Raw genomic sequence first — 22,996 nt, 5'->3', positions numbered from 1 at the left:
TCACAAGTGTATATATCTCTCGTGTATACTTCAGAATGTCAGGATCACAGAACCCAGAAGCTAGTAGCTCCAAGAAGTGCCAGGAAGCCGTAAGTTGTCCTAGTCACTGGTCCTTGGTTACTGGTCACATGTCCTTTATGTTTGTACTACAAGCACTCTAGCAACCAAGCCATCTCCCCAGTCTCTGATTTCCATCTGGTTATGACAACCCAGCAGGCCAGCAGCATTTGGCTTCATGATGCAGATGGAAAAAACAGGCAGAGAGACCTTCAGTCTCAAGGATGCAGTCACACTAAGGTGAGGGGTTGGCACATCCCGAGGAGCTGGAGGGGAGAGCTAGCTCCACACAGCAGCTCCAGCCACTCCTTCTCTATCTTCCCACCCCCGATCTCAAGAGTCGTTTGACTGTGTCATTTTCTCAGTGGCAAAATTCTGGCGGTTCCAACTTGATTGATATTTCACTGTACGTGACGGCAGGAGAGCCGATGGCCACGTCTGATGTTTACTCTTCTCCTCTGCTTTCTACAACGGCCGCAATGAGGGGTGTTAAGCTACTAGCTTCTTCCAAGCAGAATCAATCTGAATAATCTTCCCCGCCCCCACACTGTCTTAGGCTGATCTAAAATGACAGGGCAGCAGACTAAGGCCTGTTAGGTCTCCTCTGATCTGCGATTCGGGCTCTTGTTGATAGTTCAGAGACCATGTCACCCTAGGGCTGGCCAGTAGCCTTTCCTTTAGTCCACCTAAACACATTGTATATATTTCACTCAGGAACCAGTGTCCTCTTCAGGGCATCCGTCACACGGGGACTGTGGTGAAGGACAGACTGGGATGGGGTATATCAAGAGTCTATGAAAAACCATTATTTTGGTCAATTATTACACTTTAATTTTACAGTTGTTAGACACCCCATCTTGGTTTGTCTTCTCAGTAACTGTCTTCGTTAGGGTTACTATTGCTGTGATAGAAACCATGAGCAAAAGCAAGTTGGGGAGGAAAGGGTTTATTTCACATACTGTCCCATATAACAGTTCATTCATCATCAATAGTAGTGAGGGCAGGAACTCAAGCAGGGCAGGACCCTAGAGGCTGGAGCTGATGCAGAGGCCATGAAGGGGTGCTTGCTCAGCCTGCTTTCTTACAGAACCACAAGCCCAGGGGTAGCATCCCCACAATGGGCTGGACCCTCCTCCACCATTCACTAATTAGGAAAGTGCCCTATAGTTAAATCTTAAGGAGGCTCCTCCCAATTGAGGTCCCCTCCTCTCAGATGACTCTAGCTTGTGTCAAGTTGAGATAAAACTAGCCAGCATAGCAAGCCCCACCCCATTCTTTTATATATGGGCTCAAACTTACTTTATACAAGTTGCTGAGTCATAATCATGATTTAGTATGCCCCCAGATGGAAGCAGATGGAAAATGGGACATTTTTGGTGACTAAAGACTCCAGAGGTGATGAGGACTTCCTAAGTGGGCTATTCTCTTTTCACGTTCTCTCTCTGCATAGTCTGTTGGAGCACAGCGCCTGTCCCTGGGGCCAGGAAGATGGATCTGTTGAAGTGTTGGCCACATAAGCATGAGGACCTGAGTTCATGTCCCCTGGACCTATGTGAAAAGCCAGGCATGGCGGTGTGCATACCTATACCCTCAACTCTGGGAGGGTGGACAGGATGGTCCCTTGGCTCATTGTGACTGATCTGACCAGTCAGTGACCCATCCCCTCCCCCAGAGCACTGCATTTGATTCAGTCCTGAATGCTCCCTCTCCAGGTCAGTGTCTTCCTTTGCAATTGTTATTCATCACTTCCTAAGACAGGGCAGCGACTCCGAGCTTGTCAAAGTCTCTCCCTAGTGTCTCTGTACTCTGAAGGCACCATCTGAACTTTTTTAGAAAGTCTGGGTCATAAAAACTAAGCAACAATGTTCATCTCTGAAGACAAAATCCTTGCCAATATGAAAGGTCTGGCTTAGCAAAATAAAGGCATTTCAGTTACATAGTAATGATATACTTAGGTAATTTATAGCTCATTAAAATGGGTAACAGGGCCTGGAAAGGTGGCCCAGTGGGTTACTAGTGCTCGCTGCTCTTCTGGAGGACCTGAATTCAGTTCCCAACACCTGTGCCAGGAAGCTCACAACTGTCTGTGGCTGTGGCCATGGCTCCTGGGAATCTGGTGCCCTCTGCTTGTTACCACAGGCACCTGCACTCATGTGCATATACCTCCCTTCCCCACATAGACACATAATTAAAAATAAATCTTAAAATGCATAATAGTTAAGGAAAAAGCATCCTTTTCTCTTCAAACCATCTGTAACCCCAACATTATCCACATCATAAAGAAGCAAGACTCCAGACATAATCTGTATGAACTCCGAATCCCTAAGCTTGCAGGCCCAAAGGTCAGTTTTCTAACCCTGGTCAGTGTTTTTATATAACTCCATCCAGACTCCACAGTTCTAGCCATTAAGAGGTACCTAAGAGAGAACACTTAGTTCTGCCATAGTCATTCTGATGTGGAGAAGCAGAGCTACGAGGTGTGTGTTGAACGGCAAAGGGCATCCTCTCTGTTCTCTCTGCAGAAATTCCTCTATCCTTTTCTGCAGAGCAGGACCATCAGAAGACAAAAACGTCTTGAGTGGGGCTGACAGGTGCCACCAGATCTGTTTGGTCTGTGTGCTTTCCAGGAATCTGAACTCGGGTCTTCCCAGTTGTACTCCAGTGAACCTTTTGACTGCCTTGCCTTGGGATAGCCTCCACATCCCTACACGGGTGCTTTGTAGAAACATTACCCCCATGTAATGTCCAACCACAGTGTAGCCAAGTCCAGTTTAGTGAGAGTTTGTTCAGAGTGGTTGTATCAATTCACGCTTGGGAGCTGTTGGAGCTCTGCTTGCTCTACCATCTGGCTAATACTTGTTGTTTTCTATTATCTCACTTCAGCTACTTTGTGTCTATGCTGTGTGTGTTTGTATCACAGTTCCCTGTATGTCCTGTCTTCAATTGTGCTGTAATGTATACTTGTAGCATCTTTCTTGTGTAACCTTGGCTAACTGAATGGCAGATGTTGCAGGCAAGCAGCCCTGCTTTACCATCTCTGTTGAAACACCGTAGGGCCGCTTTACGTTATGATCACCTGTGTGGACCACTTTTCTGCTTGCTTAATGGTATCACATAATGAAGCAGAGTTAATTTTTATGCACATGATCTCTATTTTCTTTTTTACCTTTATGTAGCATTTATGTGTGTGTGCGCATACGCATGGGCATGCATACACGTGTGTGCAAGCTACAGTTTTTTTTTTTTTTTTTTGAGACAGGGTTTCCTTGTGTAACAGTCCCAGCTGTCCTGGAACTAGCTCTTGTAGACCAGGATGACCTCGAACTCACAGGGATTCACCTGCCTCTGCCTCCCGAGTGCTGGGATTAAAGGCGTGTGCCACCACTGCCTGGCCTGCTTCTCTCCTACCACTTGGGTCCTGGCACGGAACTCAGGTCCAGCTTCGTGGCAGACACCTCTGCCCAGTGCCCATTTCCCCATCTCTGATCTATCTACTCTTGCAGTTAATATTTCCCACCTTTTTTTTTCTCACACTAAGGACATGGATATTCTCATAAATTTTTATCAAAGATGGATTATTTCACTTTCATATTTAGACTTGATTCTTGTCTGTGGTTTAAGAAAGTGAGGGGATGTGTTAATCTAACCCAGCGCTTTTTACTGAAGAGATCCTTCTTTCTCCCATCTTGACTACCTTTAGTGCCCATGTTGTAATCAGGGACAGGGTATGTGCGGCTGAAATGATTGGAGTCTGGAATGTCCCCTGTGGCCCCTGTGTTTGAACATCTGATCTGTGTTGTGTCTTTGGAGGTAGTGCAAACTTTGGGACATGGGTGTTAGTGGGTTGAAATAGAACATTAAAGCTGTTGAAGGCCCTACCACTTCTGGCGGGGGCCCGCACTCCCGAATTCCTGAGTTGCGCCATGGCTGCGCCGTGTAAAGAGGCTGTTGTGACGTGGTTCTGCCACTATGGGGAAGCCCACCATGCCTTCTCCACCATTCTGGGCTGTGCCCTCTGAACCTCTGAGCCCTCCCTTCCATTGCCCCTGCCAGGTGATCTGATCGAAGAAATGCAGAAGTAATACAATGTTTTCTGTTTTATTTTTGTTGTTTTTCTGAATGCTATTCCATCAGTTTATTGCTTTGTGCGAATATCACACAGTTTCAATCTTTACCATTTCCCAATAGGTCTGGAGACATATAACACACGCCTTTCAATTTATCCTTGGGATTGCCTTTGACTTTTAGCTCCCGGTGTTGCCGTACACCTTCTGTAGACAGAACATATTTCCAATCCCAAGAACTAGAATTTTGTCAGCATTGTGTCTCAGTCCTCAGGACACTTTGACGTTTCAATAGCCCCAAATCATCCAGTCCATAAACATGGTATACCTTCCCACTTATGTAGGCATGAAGAGTTAGGCCTCCGAATCCCAGATGAATGCATCTCCCAGCAAGTCACTGCTTAGCTGATGGGGATGCCGGATGGCAGCAAGCAGACCATAGTCACCACAGCTACACGGTGTTCTCAGAGACCAGCACAACCCTTGCTAAGAGAATAAACGTTGAACTGTCCGGTGTCTGGTTTCCTTGTTACGTGAGCCTCTGGGCACCTTAGCAGTTTCAGCACTAGGTGGCGCTCTGCAACCAGTTTTGCACCAATCTCTCAGATCAGGTGGGGGAGGGGGGACATTGACAATTTCAGAGGGAGAGAGAAGGGAGACCAGTAGCTGTCCATGGCTCAGTAAGTCACCCCCAGTAAACTCATCTAAACCATCATGGTGGACTTGATGTACCATTCTTTGGGCCATGGATGTTCATTTTACAGCTTCCTCCCAGAGTCACACCACAGTTGGCCTCACAAAAACCTCTTAGGTTATTTGGAGTATCACTGTAGAGAAGCTGGATGATATTCTTTACATTTAAATATTGTCGATTGGATTTCTGTTACCATCGAAGCTCTTAAAATTTCCATTTCCACCAGGCATGGTGTGGCACACGCCTTTAACGCCAGCACTCCAGAGGCAGAGGCAGGCGAATATATATAGCGAGTTCAAGGGCAATCAGGGCTGCGTGGTGACACCCTGTCTCAAAAAAGAAAATCTCACTTTCCAACACTTTTCCTACCGATCTTTTCTCTGATAAGTTTGTTAAATTCACGGACAGTCTCCATGAATAAAAGTTTTTTTTTTTTTTTAAATTCTCACTCAAGCCTGGTGTCTGTTTTCCCCTGTGTTGCTCTGAAGATGACTGATCTCAAGGAAAAACTGTTAGTATTTCACCATTGAGCAAGATGTTGGCTAAAGCTGTAGCAATTCCTGTGAACTCTAATCAGATTAAGGGTATTTCCTAGTTTGTATATATGTGTGTATAATATGTATCTTGTTTATATGTTGTATATGTATATATTTAAATCATGACTCAATATATAAACCTTTTTTTTCCCTCATCTCTCCATACCACCCCCCTGCACCTGAGTGTAATACCCGCAGAAGCCAGAAGAGGGCGCTAGATTCCCCCTAGAGCTGGAATTAACAGGTGTTTGTGAGTTGCCTTACCTGGGTGCTGTTAGCGGAAACTGAGTTCCTCTGTAAGGGCAGCAAGAGCTTTGAACTGCTGAGCCATCTTTCCAGTCCTGAATATGTAACCATCTCAGATCCACAATTAGGATGATTTTATAATTTCTCTTGGGCTCATTAATGTTTTAAGGATTTTAAACTTTATGCTTGTGAGATTGGTTTGCAATTTTAATTTTTTTTGCAAGATTTTGCCATGTTTTAGAGAAACTATGCTCTCATAAAAACAGTTGCTAGGAGTCCCTTCTCTGTCTTTTCTGGAAGTGTCTGTGAGGTTGGTCCTCTTCTGTCTCAAATGTTTGGAAACACACAGCAACCATCTGGGCCCAAGGTTTGCTTAGTTGGAAGGATTTCAACAAGGATATTTTTCCCCTCATAAATATTGGGCTATTTCAGATTATTTGATTTGTCCCCAGGTTACTTAACGCTGTAGATTACTTATTTGTCTGTCTATTTGTGTCTGTTTATGTGCGGACGCTGCGCTCCCCGGCTAGCCTGTCTTCTTGTCACGACAGATTAGATCCCTTGAGCCCAAATAAACCTCTCTCCCCGTCTGTTGTTCCTGTGAGGTATTTCATCCCAGAAATGAGAACTTTAACACTGTTTTTATTTTCGTCTGTGGGGGAGGAAAAGTAGAGTTCTGTGAATGTTAAGGCCGGGCTTCGCCGAGGAGCTGTGGTTTTATTCTTTGAACATTTTCCCGTGTATTTAATCTTCTTCAGCTTGGCTATGACGCCCTGGAATATGCTCCCCTCATGTTCATCCTCTCTGTGGTTCTCTGAACTTCTCAATGTCTCCCATCAGCTTGGGGAAGTGTTTGATCATGTGTTCAGCCATTGCCTTGTCCAACACTGTGTCCTGTCCCGAGTCTCCAGTTGCGTGCACACCCTGTGACCGTTCGGATGTGAAGTGTCCCCGAAAGGCTCATGTGTTTGAACACCGGGCTCCCAGCTTGTGGTGGTGTTTGGGGAGGTGGTTGAACCCCTCAAAGGCGGGGTGGAGCTGGAGGAAATGGTGTTCTCTGCGGGGTGGGAGGCGGTTTGTCTTAGGGTTCTAGCCTCTTCCCATCCTGAGCCCTTTGCCTTCCAGTACGGTGAGATACAGACCAGTGGTCACCCTTCACTTCCACAGTCACGGAGCTGCCCACCTCCACGCGTGCCCTGCCATGACGGACCACACCCTCTCTAGCTAATTCTCCACTAAGTTGCTTCTCGTCAGGTGTGTGGAATGATTGGAGGAGTTCTGAGTATACCTCACTAATGTCCCATTCTTTGCTCTCTGTGCTTCTTGCTGGGTGTTTTCTGTGACTTTGTACCACACACCACAAATCCTCATTCTGCTGTTAAATCCGTTCCTGGAGGTTGGTGCACTCAGATCTGGAACAATCCTCTGATTATTTCTCATACACTCCAAATGTCAGGTGCAGGGTTCCTTGTTTTAGTCCAGTTCTTGAATGTGCTGTCTCAAATATGGATCCCCACAAATCTGCTTTTTCCTTGGATGCTCAGTTACACACTTTTCCTTCTCTGCAGGTTCAGTGATGTCTTAGAGCAGTGGTTCTCAACCTTCCTGACGCTGCTGCGACCCTTTAACACAGTTCCCCCCCAACCATAAAATTATTCTCATTGCTACTTCATAACTGTAATTTTGCTCCTGTTATGAGTTGTAATGTAAATATATGTTTCCGATGGTCTCAGGCGATCCCTGTGAAAGGGTCATTGGACTCCCAAAGGGGTGTGACCCACGGGTTGAGAACCACTGTTTTAGATTATGTGTTGAACATTATGTATAGGAGTGAACTGGCTCTTTCCTGCTGTGACCTTTCCCCAGACAGAATGAGGCCCTGTTTCCCCTGCAGGGTTGGAGAGGAAGCTGAGTGAGGCTCGGCTTCAAGTCTAACTAGTTGTCTATAGTCTAACTAGTTGTGGTCAAATCTAGCATCCTCTGGTACTATGCAAGGCCCATCTGGCATTCGCCTGAGAGCCTAGGGCAGCTCCTCTCCTGAAGGCTCCAGGAGCCACGGGCTCTTCTAGATGGCAGAGGACAGCCATCTCTCCAGCCATTTAACGTCCTCACTCCTGGTGTCTTCAGAACCAGACAGGGATCTTAAATGAGTAGTTGGCCTCCTCTAGTTCATCTCGTATTTCCTGTGAGACCACAGGAGGTTTGGAAAGTCTGAGATGGTGGCTGGGAGAGAATGCTCAATGGCTTAAGCACTTTTGTTGCTCTTGCAGAGGACTTGAGTTCAGTTGCAGCACCTCCATCAGGTGGCTCAAACCTTCCGTGACTCCAGTTTCAGGCAATCCGGCACTCTCTCTGGCTTCTGGGCATCCACACATATGTTCATGTACACATTCAATCCTGTGCACATATGTTCACATACACATTCAATCCTGTGCACATATGTTCACGTACACATTTGATCCTCCACACACATGCTCATGTACACATTTGATCCTCCACACATATGTTCACGTTCACATTTGATCCTCTGCACATATGTTCACGTACACATTTGATCCTCTGCACATATGTTCACGTACACATTCGATCCTCTGCACATGTTCACACTCACATTTGATCCTCCACACATGTTCGTGTACACATTCGATCCTCCACACATGTTCGTGTACACATTCGATCCTCCACACATGTTCGTGTACACATTCGATCCTCCACACATGTTCGTGTACACATTCGATCCTCCACACATGTTCGTGTACACATTCGATCCTCCACACATGTTCGTGTACACATTCGATCCTCCACACATGTTCGTGTACACATTCGATCCTCCACACATGTTCGTGTACACATTCGATCCTCCACACATGTTCGTGTACACATTCGATCCTCCACACATGTTCGTGTACACATTCGATCCTCCACACATGTTCGTGTACACATTCGATCCTCCACACATGTTCGTGTACACATTCGATCCTCCACACATGTTCGTGTACACATTCGATCCTCCACACATGTTCGTGTACACATTCGATCCTCCACACATGTTCGTGTACACATTCGATCCTCCACACATGTTCGTGTACACATTCGATCCTCCACACATGTTCGTGTACACATTCGATCCTCCACACATGTTCGTGTACACATTCGATCCTCCACACATATGTTCATGTACACATTCAATCCTCCACACATATGTTCATGTATACATTCAATCCTCCACACACATGCCCATGTACAGATTTGATCCTCCACACATATGTTCATGTGCACATTTGATCCTCCACACATGTTCGTGTACACATTCAATCCTCCACACATATGCTCACATACACTTTTGATCCTCTGCACATATGTTCACATATACATTCAACCCTGTGTGCATGCACATGAATAAAAACTTAAAAATATGCAGAAAAGGAAATCATGGTGGGGAAGCATAAGTTTGCAGTGTGCCCCTCTCCCCTCTGGCGCCATCTGACTCTTACAGGTGTTTCTGGTTTCTTTCCCGCTCTCCTGGGGTTGGAGGAGGGGCATGGCTGACTCTAACCCCTAACCACACCCACAAGTCCGCTGCCTTTCACTGTCTTAGGACCAGCTCTTCTCTCTCTGATGTGTAGTTTCTTTGACTTGGCTGTGTCTGTAGCTCTGATGCGCTTACAGCAAAGGTTATGGGTGTTTCTGGAACTTTCTGGTTTTGTAGCAAGGCTGTATCCTACCTGGCACTGTCCGAAGCCCGGCATTTTATCACTGTATTTTGGCACAAATTCAGGGGTGACTCTCTGTCTGCAGGAAATCAGCTTTGGAGTTTTAGCTTTCCTGGCGTTAAATGACAAGATCCTTATTCTTTCATTCCATCAAATAAACTGAATTTGTAGAAAATTAATAAACATAAGTGTTCACTTTGGATAAAGCTGAGACACTTGTTAGTGTGCTGGATAAATTGGCTTTCCCCAGATAATCCTAATAGCCGGAGATAAGTCTCCAGCAAGTGTCAAAGCAGCCTTCACACACAACTCCCTCTGATCAACAAGGCCTCTGCCAGGTGGGCGTGTCCGTCCTTCTCTAACTCTCCGGGGCTCTGTTCATAAGATCATTCCTCACTACAGTCCTGTGTAGTAATTAATCCCAACTTGCTTTCTGCTCACACCTTTGGGGACATGTCTATCTTCTGGAAACATCTGTGACTACAGATTTCGAATTTCCTTATCTGATGTTAGGATTAAGAGAGAGGCGGGAGCCCACTGCTGGCTGGACTTCTCTAGGGTGCAGGAGGATAAGCCCTGCTTTCTTTACCTGAACCCCTCCCTGAGCAGGTACACCTAATACCGAGCCAAGGGCATGTGGCTTCTACTGGGGTCGGAAAGGCTTGGTGTATTCTCTTTCCTCACAGCAATGCTCCAAAGCAGAAGTAAGCCTCCTTGGTTTACACGGGAACTGAGTCACAGAGTTCAACAGGCCGCACAGTGCCCTGTGTGCAATGTACCATGAGAAAACAAGCAAGACTGTGCCCCCTCTGCAGAAAGACGTGGTTATAGAGTACCCTTAGAAACTAGACAGCTACTCAGCCACATAGAAAACCCTAGCAGTGTTAAGGACCAAAAAAGCCAAAGGTAAGAAACTGGTGACCTAAGAGGAATCTTTTATCGTTTTGTTGTGGGGTGGGGATTGAACCCAGGGCCTCCTGTGTGCTAAGCATGGGCTTTACTTCTGAGCTACTTCCATACTGGGCAATATGATTCTGGATATTATATTTTTAAAAATTACATTTGTATACATGTGTGCATGCCTGTGTGTGTGCGTGCCTATGCACATGTATGAGTGTGTGCATGTGTATGCTTATTTACCTGTGTGCATGTATGCGCCCCAGCACATGTGTGAAAGCCAGAAGACAACTTGCAGAGGTTATTTCTACTATACGAGTTGCTGGGAATGAGCTCGGGTCCCCAGGCTTGGCAGCAAGCACATTAAAGGCACCCAGCCTCTTCTTTTCTGACTCCTTTGCTAGCTCTGACTTTCCAGGTGGAACTCAGGGGCTGACATCACTCTGTTGTATGCCACTGATGACGCATTTGTACCATGTGTGTCCTCACACTTGGTTCATGCATGGGTCCCCAGCATGGAGAGACGGGCTGAAAGCTCTTAGTTCATGCCTTGTTCTGAGTCCAATAGGTAAATATAAAGAGGCCATAAAGAGTCTTGACATAGGAAGACTCAAAACCCAGTCTTTAACTCTCAAAAGCAAAACTGTAAAATAAAGAGATATTGTGTGTGTATTAGATACAAAGACATCTCAGCTTAGCCCCAACCCTGATCCCTGCCCTTGGGACAAGCTTGAGGTAGGCAAGTGTAGGGAAAGTTTAGTAATCTGAGGTTCCATTGAGCCATTGAGATTTATGCACATACGCGTGCACTCACACACTCACACACATACACACACATGCATACATATGCATGCTCATGCACACAGTGGACACACCACACACATATGCACCATACGCATGCCACACAGATGTATACATATACACATGCTCACATGTAGACGCACACACATATGCAGCACACACGCTGCATACACCCACACCGGCATACACACGTTTACCCCTTTTCTAACAATACACTCAGAAACCTATGAACTTTACCTGTATTGAACTGCACACACCCTCTCTCTAAACAAAGTAACTTGATCACTCAACTTATAGTTCCTTAGAAACTCTTGGTAACTCCCCTTTTGTGACCAAGCACATTCTGAGATATGTCCTGAACTAGGGTCACTGGACTGGCTCACGTGTGTCCTCTGAGTGAATTTTTAGGGGAACCCTCTATTTAGCGCCTCCTGTATATGCACGATTGGTCATGAATATAATCATGATCAGATACATTTATGGGAAAGGACACTGACTACTAATAAAATCTCCCATAATCCAAGCCTGCTGTTCAAAACAACCCGTACCCCATCCATGAACCAACTCTTGCTCCTTCTGAACCCTCAAAAGGAAGGCCAAGACAGCTCTGGCATAACTGTCACCCTGTGGCCCTTTTGCTTCTGAATAAAATCTTTTGTTGCTCGGCTGCCTATACACACTTCTTCAGTTTGTAGAAGATACCCTGAACTTGGAAACACGCAGCCTGATAGAGACCCCAGTGACAAGTTCATGGCATATCCTGCCAGCCCTGCACTCACAACCTCCCCAACACTTCCAGAACCTGATCTCATCCATTTCTGTGATTGGGCCAAGTTACTGTCTTGTCCAGATGACCATATGTCTTCTAAGGATTCTCTTTGTCTTCCATTGCCCCACAGTCTAATCCCCAGAGAGCAGAGAGTGCCTAAGGTGCCAGGTGCTCTGCTTGTTTCAGGAGAGAGGTCCTAGTCCATTCACTGCCGTGTCCCCAGCATCTCCCATGAGGTCTGGCATTCCTAGCCTTTGCAGGAGCAGCATTTTGTTACTATGCAGTGACTGGCTGGGAGGATCCAATGTCTTTCCATGGAACTGTGACATAATAGGGCAAATTCATAGGGGCCATTCAGTTCCTGGGGTCAGTGATATCCTCTCCCGTTCTATTCCAGAACCTCCTTTGCAGGTGAGGACACAGGACAGAGATGAATGGCATCAGCGTGGCTTCCTAGCCTGGGACCCATCCCAAATGGCTTCTCTGTCCCCACTCGTGTCCTTCCTCTCCATATACCCCACACATATATCAGAAAAGTCATACAAAAATAAACACATCTGAAAGTGACGAGCGCACGCCGACAGTCCTTTCCTAGTGACTCACCGCTGTCGATGGCCAGGAACAGGGCGGTGTACACGCTGTTGTGGACAAATGGAGACTCCCGGTCCAGCACGGCAGTTGTATCTATAGTTCCATTGATGGGGTTAATATTGAGCCAGCCTGCTGGGTCCTTGTAAACAGAGTACCTGAGGAAAAAAAATCCCAAACATATCAGATTGTATTCCAATTAGAGTCAAGAAGTATGTAATGAGCACGGGGCCTTGGCTCCTTGGCTAAGTGCCAGGCTGTGCTTAGCTCGACCCTCAAACCTTTCAGTTCCAGGTGCTCATTTGTTAAGCCATTCCGAGCATGCTCTGTGCTGCACAGGTGCCAGGCATGCTCTTTCCTGCTGCTGCTGACCTCAGAGGAAGAGGCTCTTAGGATCTGCCTGGTTTTCACAGAGGCCATGATCACAGCCATCCTCAGCCGCAGCCCAGGCTGTTCTGGCACACCCTGGTGCACACTTCCTGCAGGGGCAGATGGAGGCTGTGCCGTGTTGAAGGGACAGACAGGACAGACGGCTGCTTGGAGAGCCATTGCCTCTTGAGAAAGGGTAGCCTCAGGAACATCATAGAAGTTGCCATCCTTGAACCAAAGGTGGGGTGGGTGGCGGTGTTAGAGGAGGGGACACACAAATGCGGAGGACAAACAGATGAGGGAACACTCAGTTCGGAGGCATTGTTAGGTTGCCATTTCTATGAGCATGTTTGCTGGTGGCCACAGGTCCTGCTCCTGGGACTGCTGCAGACTCAGGGCAGTTTTTGTCCCCATGGGCAACAAATGGGCACCAGAGGGCAGGGGCATAGCTCAGTTGGTAACATGATTTGACTTTGATCCCCAGAACCCTTGGAAAAAACCACACCAGAGTGGTAACATGGGTTTTTAATCCCAGCTCTGGGGAGATGGAGACCAGGGGATCCCAGGGACTCAGGCCAGCCAGCCTAACCTGTGAGACCCTGGACAGTGGAACACACTGTCTTAAAGTGGGCAGCAAATATAAACAGATCCCCCAAGGCTGATCTCTGTTCTTGTCACTCCGGTGACAGCATCAGCAAGTGGCACCCATTTAATAAGACTTGTACTTACTATGGCAGCCTCCCGCGTCACACTGAGACTTTTCATGGCCTGGCACAATCCTACTGACACAGTGCCTGCCGGTCTGCACACCAAGCTTGCATGCCTGGTGCTGCTATTGTTCTCTTCACAGATAAGGAAACCAAGTCTAGAGGACGCCCGAGTGTGTTCAGGCCAGAAGGGCAATGCTTTTTGCTGTGTCCTCATCAGTACGTTGGGGATGGCTGATGGCAGGGTCTGTGCATGTGGAGAAGCCCCCGTGAGTCTCAGACTCCTCACAGGGCACCCGAGAGCGAGGTGGCTTTTAGACTGTGGCTATGCCAATAGTTCACTAGGACCCGAAGCTACTGTGCATCTTTGCACGTGATGTCATGTGACCGTCCCTCACTGCAGAGCTCTGGGAGCAAGGCTTCCACAGTGGTGGCCATGCTGGGATGGACGGAGAGAGTGCTCCAGGCCAATGCCATTCCCTTTTACCTCAACGGTCACTTCAGAATTCCTTAAAACGAGAGACTCACTCCTGAGAACACTGCCTTAACACACCAGCCTTCCATCTGGTAGTGATTCACACCTGTGTCTGCCAAGCCTCCACTGTTTTTCAAGACCACTCTGACAGCTTCTCTCAGCCACCCCATGTCATAACTGGGAGGTACTTATCACCCGACACAGGTCCTTGCTGGCTGCAGCCTAATGTGGGCTCTGTGGAGTGGCCACCATGGCCATTGTCTAAGCTGTCTGGTGTGAGGATGAGGTTAGAGTTGACTAGAGCAAGCCAGGATTCCTGTGCTCGACTCTGGGCTACACTTGCGGAGTGACACACTTCTGCCCCTGTGATTCGCAACAGCCCAAACAGTACTGTATCACCTTGATCAGAAGATACAGCAACACCCCAAACCAAAGTTGAGCTGCTCGCCAAAAGTAGCTCAGCTAAGACATAGTGGAGACTGAACTCAGCGCTGCCACACTGGATTCCAGGCCCGGCCTTTACTCGGCACGCTGTCTGGTCCTCATGCTAAGGGCTAGGGACTGTCCCTAGAGCCAAGCCGAGTACCTGGTGAATGATACACAGTCAGATGGAACCTGCAGACTTGTGCACGCCGGGCAGGCCCTCTCCCACTGAACTTCGTCCCAGCCCTTGGTGTCTGGGACACTGTTTTACCATGTAAACCACATTGGCCTCAAACTCACATTTTCCTGCCTTGGCTTCCGGAGTGCTGGGACTGGAGGCGTGCACACCAAGCGCACCTTCAGCGCCTTGGCTGCGTTTTATTCTCTGTCAGCGGGAATACTTGTGCAGAGGGAAAAATCCAGAGAGGTGACAATTGCTTCTCATTTTGCAGGTGGCAGGTTCACGGTGGATCCAGCAATGACTTGTGGTTCAGCAGACTTAAAATAATGAGTATTTTAAATGGACCGTGTTTTATCCCCACATCACACAACTCAGTTCATAACATAAATAAAAACGGAATTGAGTGCTCCAGCTTTCAGGCTGGCCCGCCTGCCAGCAGCGCTGTTTGTTTCTCTCGACGTCATTTACCTTTTGTCTTTTGAAGCTACGATTCTGCAGTGAACCAAGGGTGCCTTCTGTTTTGTGTCCAGAGACATTGGGCAGAAATCAGTGTGTGGAATCATGATCTCAGAAGCCACACTCCCATAGCGATGCCAGTGTTAGCCCCCTGAGATGCCCGGGGTCTAGGGAAAGCCAGGGCTTCCGTGGCGTTGAACGATTATGCTCTCATGTTTTTCTCTTGAAAAGTAGCCCAGTCGAGGATAGATCTGGTGGTACACTCCTTTAGTCCTGGCACTTGGGAGGCACAGGTGTGTGGATCCCTGTGACTCAGAGGCCAGCTTGGTTTACATAGGGAGCTCCAGGACAGCCATGGCTGCATAATGAGACCTTGATAAAGGGCTAGGGAGATGGGTTAGCAGTTAAGAGCATCTATTCTTGCAGAAGGACCCAGTTGGTTTGCCAGTGCCCACATCAGGGGGCTCACAACTGCCAGCCTGAACTCCATCTGCAGAGCTCCAATGCCTCTCGCCTCTGTAGGCATCTACACTCAGGTGTGCATGCATGCGCACACACTCTCACACACACACACACACTCATGTAACTAAATGTAATAATAAATATTAAAAGAAGTAGCCAGGTGGGGGTTGTAGATGGTTCAGGTGGTAAAGCATTGGCTGCACAAGCGTGAGGATCTGACTGAGTTTAGCTGCCCCTGCCACGTTAAAAGCTGGGCGTGCTGGTGTGTGTCTCTAAGCCCAGCAGGGCAGGCAGGAGAAGGGAGAAAAGAAAACCCCCTGGGGCTCTCTATCTGACCAGTCACAGGCTCAGTAAGAGACCCCGTCTTGGAAAAATAAGGTGAAGAACAATGAAAGAGGAACCTGATGCCTGCCTTTGTTATCTACATACATGTGTACATACATTTATGGGCACACTTACACACACACACACACACACACACACAGAGAGAGAGAGAGAGAGAGAGAGAGAGAGAGAGAGAGAGAGAGAGAGAGAGAGAGAAACAATCAGCTGCCCATACTTATCTGTGTGTCTTGGGATCATTTTTATTTGTTTTCCTATATATGTCTATTTTATTTGATGCCTCTTCCATGACACCTTGACAGGGTGTGCCTGTACCCCCTTCTGCTTGCTATTTTTGGGGAGAACACACCCCATGGACACAGAGGCCAAGGGCCTACTACATTGGTAAACACTGCCAGCTCACACTGCCCACGTGATGCAAAGTGACAGCTGGGAGTGACAGGGACTTCCTCCCTGACCCACAGGGGACCCAGCTCAAGGCCACCTGCCAACGGGCTCTTCCACGTCATGACTTTTGAGTACTTTTGTTAAATCAGCCCTTTTGAGCCAACTGGCTGGACACACTATGTAAATTTCTGACATTTTCAAAGCCGTCCTTTTAATAAACCTTTCAGTATGAAAATAGCAGTCTGCAAAGTGTTTTCTGTGCTTCTGGACCCGAAAAACGCATATGCCTTATTAAATTGAAATTTCCGGGCAATTTATCTGTAATGTGAACTTTGCTTGTTACAGGGGGAAAAAAAGAATCAAATTAGGAACGGAGCTCATTTCAGTACGTAATGTAGCCTTGCGGACATGCTTTGAGTTCCTGCCAAGCCCTGGCCTCGTGTGGGTGTTGGCACTGGAGGGCCCAGCCAGGATCAGGGGCCAGCTCCTGGTGCAGGCAGTGTTGGAGCGCAGAGGGTGGGTGAACTGACAATTACAAAGAAGAGGGCAAGACAGAAAAATCAGAGGAAAGACAAGGATTGGGGTGCATGGCGGCATAACTGCCTAGGGAACCCTGATAGGTGCCGCCAACATATGATGGTTCCCCTCCATTTAATCTGACAGGATTTGGAATCACTGTGGGGACATACTTCTGGGTGTCTCTATGAGGGTGTTTCCAGAATGGGGGGACTGAAGAGGAAAGAGCAACCCTAATGGGTGGCACTGTCTGATGGGCTGGGATCCTGGATTTAACGAAGAGAAGGGGAGCCAAGTGCTAGCGTTCACCTCTCTCTGCTTCTTGATTGGAGACGCAATGTGAACACCTGCCCCGCGCGCTTGCCACCCCGTTGTGATGGACTGCACCCCCAAACCAGGAGTCCAGATACAGCTTCCTGCCTTAAGTTGCTCTGGTTAGATAATTTGCTACAGCCGTGAGGAAAGTAACTAATACACGCTCTAATGAGGAAACAATATTAATTATCACATAATGGTTATTTGGTTACACTCACAGCCAGGGCCATGAGAACAACTTTCCCAGCAGTAAGCCACAAGTGACGAATATTTTCCGTTCTCAGTATTTGCTTCCTGCAGGACCTCTAAGTAGGAGCACCTGTCCATAAACCTCCCTTGCCCCAAAGAGGCCTCCTAGCGGACCATTCCCTTGTGCTGCAGACGAGGAAACAGGTTCAGAGCCCTTTGTTCTTGTCCAAGTCCTACAGGTTTTAGTTGGCAGAACTGTGGTTCCAACCTGGCTTTCTGTCTTCCAGGCTCGGACCTGCTTTTGTTGGTCTAGAGCGGGTCACATGGGCTGGGCATTTTACGCCATTGGCTTCCCAGTTGTGATGTGTGCAGGGTTTCTGGGGTTGCTCTATGTATGGTCTATCAGTAATCTATCATCTATCTTTTTTTTTTTTTTCCAAGACAGGGTTTCTCTGTAGCTTTGGAGCCAGTCCTGAACTCACTCTGTATGTAGACCAGGCTGGCCTCAAACTCACAGAGATCTGCCTGCCTCTGCCTCCCGAGTGCTGGGATTAAAGGCGTGTGCCACCACCGCCTGGCTTATCTACTTTCTATGTGCCTAACAATTATGTATTGTTTTTGTTTTGTTTTGAGACAGAGTCCCATACTCTAGCCCAGGCTTGCCTAGAACTAACTCCATAGCCAAAGCTAGTCTCAAATGAGGGGCAATCCTTCACCATTCTGCTGGGACTGTAGGCATGGGCCAGCATGCCAGGAGACTCTCTTCCCCTTTTCTCTTCATCTGCCTTCTTTTCCTCTGTATTTTGTGTGTTGTATTTCATGTTGGCAGACACATCTTAGGCCTAAGAACACAGGATGAATGAGTCCCTTGGGACTGCTCTGCATTTGAATATTCTATTTGTAGGGCATGAGTGAACTCCTTGCTGTGTCTGGAATTATCTCAGAACCCCTAAACCTTGTGAGTCTTGGCTACTTCTTGGTTAGCAGAGTCATCAAGGAATCCCTGAGGGTGGGGGGGAAACCAGCTTGCAGGATCAGACCAACACCAACACAATGTACACCTCCGCCAGACACAGGCACCCAGCACCTAGGAGGATGTTCAGAATGATAGTGGGAATGTTCGAGAATCATAAGGAAACCTGGGACAAGCTGCTGCATGAAATCAAACAAAGAGAGGAGGGTTAGAGAGGAGTTTGTGGGTGCTTCAGAGGAGGCAGCAAATAGCAGAAGGTCAGGGGAGGCTTTGGAAGGTGGGTGAAGCCCCTAAGAGGTCTGCCTCTCAAGTGCTGAGATTAAAAGCAAGGGCCAAAACCACCTGGCTGGCTTTCAGTTTTTACTGGGAGCTGTCCCTCTGTCCTGGCTGTCCTCTTTGGATGAGGGCTATTGGTGACTTCTGCCTTTAAATGTGTAACTTGGGGCAGAGGAACCAGATAAAGTGGGAAGGCAGGACTTCAGAGTCTTTTGGTCTCTGTGCGCATGCACACACATACCTCTCCTCCACACCTTAAAATAACAGAATGGTCTGTTTTCTCGTGTTTCAGAGGGATACAGTCCTCTGTCCACAGCACATGGCTCTGGTGAGTCTTCTCCATATAGGCTTAATCTCTACTGCTAGTAGGTCATGTTCATCCCTAGTTCACTAATGCTAATGGCCTGGAGGTATCTAGCTGGGTCTGTTCCTCAGGGAGGCTCTCAAAACAGCAGGTTCCCTGGGAGAGGAGAGAATGGGCCATAAGCCAGCATGGACGTTGGTCTGTGTTTGTTCTGAGATCTTACTGAGTTGATTAATAGACATCTATGGCTTTGTGCCAGCTCCTGCCCCTTAGAGCCCAGCAGACATCAAGCTGAGCAGAGGCTTAGCACCTTCCAGAAGGTGCTAACGAGCCCGCCTTCTGCTGGGCATCTTGGAAGATAGATGGCTGAACCTGCTCTGGGCACTGAAGGTCAGTGGACACAATCTGGCAGGCTGCCTAGAGGAGGCAGGGCCCAGCAGGATGCCTGATTGAGGCGGTGCTCTCTCACCATGAAGTCTAAGCAGTCACCAGCAGATGCTGTGCTCCTGGGGGCGGGGGAGGCCGGATACAGGGGCAGGGACATGGCAGGGCTCTGGACTGCTAAAGGGGACTGGGGGCTTCAGTGGTGAGGGCTCAGGAGGAACACACGACTGGGCCCATGGTTCAAGTTGTGAGTCGCTACCTGCTTTGTGAAGGCTCCAAGGTTTCCCTCCTGCAGTGCACAGCAGCCGTGCCCTCAGCCCAACTCATCCAGTAGCTCCCAGCCTTCTACTGCAGGAGTGGGGCGTTTGCAGGGAGCGAGGTAGGGAGGTCAGTTTGACTGCACACACTTGCCTTCGCCCATGGTCCTAGCCGCCTGGGTTCTAGTCAGTCACTGTGATAAGACATCCCGACCTACAGCCACTCTGGAAGACGGACTTACTTGGCTCGCAGGTATAGGTTCCACTGCATTGCAGGGATCTCACAGTGGCAGGAGCCTGAGACAGCTGGTCACATGACTTCTACAGTAACGAGCAGAGGGAAGCAAATGCACCCATGCTTGCTGCTCTGCTCGGCTAGTTTTCTTCAGTTACACAGTTCAGGGCTCAGCCTAGGGAAGAGTGTCACCCAGACTCAGGGCGTAACTTCCCATCCCAATTGATATTCAAGACACTTCCCACAGACACGCCACCCTGTCCAAGCTGATGTAGACAGTCCCTCAACTGACAGTCCCTTCTCAGTGACTCTAGGTTGCAGCAAGCTGACAATTAAGAGCAACATCACAGCTTGATAGTGCAGTTTGCCCAGAAGATGCGGGGCTCCCGAGAGAGGCCGGGTTTCCTCTTCTTCACCAGGTTCTGACCAGCTACGGCTGGGTCCTTATGAGACCTTAACCAGTGGGAGGTGACACTAAATGGGTGAGTGAGTGGGCGCACGAGGAGGGTGCCAAGTTAAAGCTGGCTGGGATCCCTCCTGCTCTGCAGCGCCTTTCAGAGATTTGACCGCACAGATTCATGCTGTGACCATCTGAGAAAAGGCCCGAGACTAAAACGCCACTCCCACTTGTTAAGCGGAAGCATTTAGCGTTAACAATGCCTTCACCCTCCCTACCTCTCAGAGAAAAGTTATACAGAAGTTAAGGGACTGTCATCAAAAATGTCGAGTTACCCAGACAGTGGCGCATTGTGCAGACACCACACGCTAGCAGATGTGGCCGGATGACTGTCTGAAATGGTGGTGGTCGGTCAGGAAATGCCAGTACAGTTGGTGTATGCACGGTCAGACAGGTGACATGCTAATATCCCCTGCGCCCATCTTTGTAAGTATCTACTATGAACTCTACCGGAACTCTCCCTCTTTTGGGGGGGGGCACATAAGACTCAGGTTGCTCATGGGACTTCTGAGGTTCGGGAAGTGCAGGGGTCACAAGATTCATAAGCAGCCTCCCAGTGGCGATAAGCCAGAATGTGGCACTGAGGGAAGACCAGAGGTCCTGGCACCCACCCCTAACCATTCAGTTCCTGAAACCTTAACCCCAGAATGTATTTGGAGATGGGCTTCTAGAGAAGCTAAGTGAGGCCACAGTGTGAGTCTCTGAGCTGACAGGATTAGTGTCCTGATAGGAAGAGATAGCAGAGACGCCCTTTCTGTCACCTGTATTCTATGGCCCACCAATGCATGTGTCATCTGCGCACACGAGGAGCAGCTCACATGCAGGAACGGAGCCCCCTGGCAGGAAATAATGGGCTGCAGCCTTGAACGTCCAGCCTCAAGAGCATATAAAAATCATTTCCTTGGTATAAACCATCCATTCGATATGGTATTCTGTTATGCCATCCTGACCTAAACTATATAAACAGTAGGTCCAATATGAGAATGCCATGTTTATTACCTAAAAGAAAACAAGGGCTAATGAGACGGCTCAGAGGGTAAAGGCGCTTGCTGCCAAGCCTGATGTCTTGATTTCAGTCTCTGGAACCCTCACGATGGAAGGAGAGAACTAGACCTCAAAATAGTCCTTTGACCTCTGCATGACTACTATGGCATCCACACATATGCACACGTGTGTGCACACACATGTGTACACAAATAAGTGTAAAAATATTAATAGAGAAAGCAATATCAACAATCATATGCCAGAACACTTCTCCAGCCCTTCTAACCTACAAGTGTTTACATTATAAAAATGACACACACACACACACACACACACACACAGCAGTGAGCCATCTGCTTCTGGGCACAGGCTGTGGTCTGGTCAGTGGCAGCCAGCGTCTCTCATTAGGCTCCCATGTGGGAACTTCCAGGCTGTGCTGTAAGGCTTAGAGCGACACAGAGTGGCGCTCATTGCCCAGTGCCCTGCTCCATCCTCCCATGGACCCTCACACCTTGTCTTTTGCCACCCACGAGGTATTGCATAGCCGACCCCTTGGAGGGAATGGTGGCTCTGTGTATAATCACAGTTCCCAAGTGTCTGAGCCACATGGGGACAGCTGGAAAGTATCTCCCCTCAAGTGCTTTTCATTTCCCTCCAAAAGCAAGGTCAACGCCGATGCCTAAAATAAAGTCGTGAGTCCCCAAAGCGGCACTCAACTGTGAGCTGTAGCAAGGGAAGGGGTTGGCTGGGAATTGGCGTCTCTTCACTCCATTCTGATACTCCCAGAGCCTCTCATCTTCCGGAGCTGTCAAGCAGTCCTTCCAGCCGGTGGCGTCCCCTGGCCTTGCATCTCGGACACAGGGCTTTCTTGGGTAGCTATTTTGGGCCTTTGTCCTTTGGACCTGACAGTGCCTTTTGGAGCGCCAATGTCAATTTACTCGTGTTCTTCGGCTTTTCAAATCCCCCACACTGACATTTGATTTCCCAGGGCCGAGTGTTTGCCTTCTCAACAGAGACGGACTTCCCACGAGCATCCGCCACAAACGTGGAGATCTTTGAGGAGAGATATGTCACTATATGCCAGAGAGACAGGACCCAGAGAGTGACAGTCAAATTTGAACGAAGGCTTGAAAGGGCACTTGCTGTAAAAGCCTTTTAACATTTCAGAACATAAAAAAAAAATCATATGAAGTTGAGGAAAAAAATACAGGAAGGTATCTTTTCTCCAGACCCACGGGGCTTCTCAAATGTTCATGTTTCTGCCACAGAGCCTTGAGGAGATGACACCCTGTATGGTTCCGTTTTTGAGGAGCACCAAGACTCTGCCAATAGGCTAGACAGACGGTGGGTGAGTGATGGCCCCGAGCAAGGGTCTGGGAGGCCAGGGGAGGAATATGGGCACAGAGGATCTATTTGGCCAGAGGAAACTGCTCAAGTCAACAGTGGCATTGGTTGTGTGGCTCCAGGAACATGCTAGAAATCATTGACTTGTAGTCCTTAAATATTCTTTTTACATTTATTTATTTTGTCTGCATGTGTTGGTGGTGGGCGTGGCAGGTGAATGTGGAGGTCAGAGAACACCTTGTGAGACTTGGTTCTCGTCTTCCATCATGCAGGCTCAGGGAATTGAACTCAGGTTGTCGGATTTGGTGACAGGTGTCTCCCTCAAGTGGGTGGACTGTATCTCAATAAGGCGGCTTTTCATAAGCAAGTTCCTTCAAGGAGGTGACTTTCCCCACAGTTTCCAGAGTTATTAAAGTCAAGCAAATCTAACCCTTCCCCATGACTGTCTTCAGAAGACTCTGATACTGAATCATAGAGATTTTTGACTGATGCCCCTCACGCCGCATTGTCACCTACTTTTTACAGGCTGCTGTGCACTGGCCCCTAGCCAGGGTTCATGTCACGGTTTGAATATGACACTGGGGTGCTAGTTTGG

General features: G+C 48.2%; 1 protein-coding gene and 1 long non-coding RNA gene across 3 annotated transcripts in view; one reads left to right on the top strand and one right to left on the bottom strand.

Moving 5' to 3' along the window:
- Positions 1–22,996, bottom strand: part of Cdh13 (cadherin 13) — a 938,536-nt gene that overhangs the window by 17,865 nt on the left and 897,675 nt on the right. For both annotated transcript variants that reach the window (XM_050144164.1, XM_050144165.1), the window contains one exon: positions 12,381–12,523. In XM_050144164.1, the coding sequence (XP_050000121.1) occupies positions 12,381–12,523 (143 nt within the window). The remainder of the gene's footprint in view (positions 1–12,380; positions 12,524–22,996) is intronic.
- LOC126502851 (uncharacterized) lies at positions 227–14,910 on the top strand. Its single transcript, XR_007592070.1, has 3 exons — positions 227–297; positions 1,508–1,629; positions 14,792–14,910. It is a non-coding gene; the product is annotated as an uncharacterized lncRNA (long non-coding RNA).

This window comes from Alexandromys fortis, unplaced genomic scaffold (genome assembly GCF_014885135.2).
Source record: "Alexandromys fortis isolate MF-2015 unplaced genomic scaffold, M_Fortis_MF-2015_v1.1 scaffold_1, whole genome shotgun sequence".
Classification (NCBI taxonomy): domain Eukaryota; kingdom Metazoa; phylum Chordata; class Mammalia; order Rodentia; family Cricetidae; genus Alexandromys; species Alexandromys fortis.
This window is presented reverse-complemented; position numbering and strand designations above follow the sequence as displayed.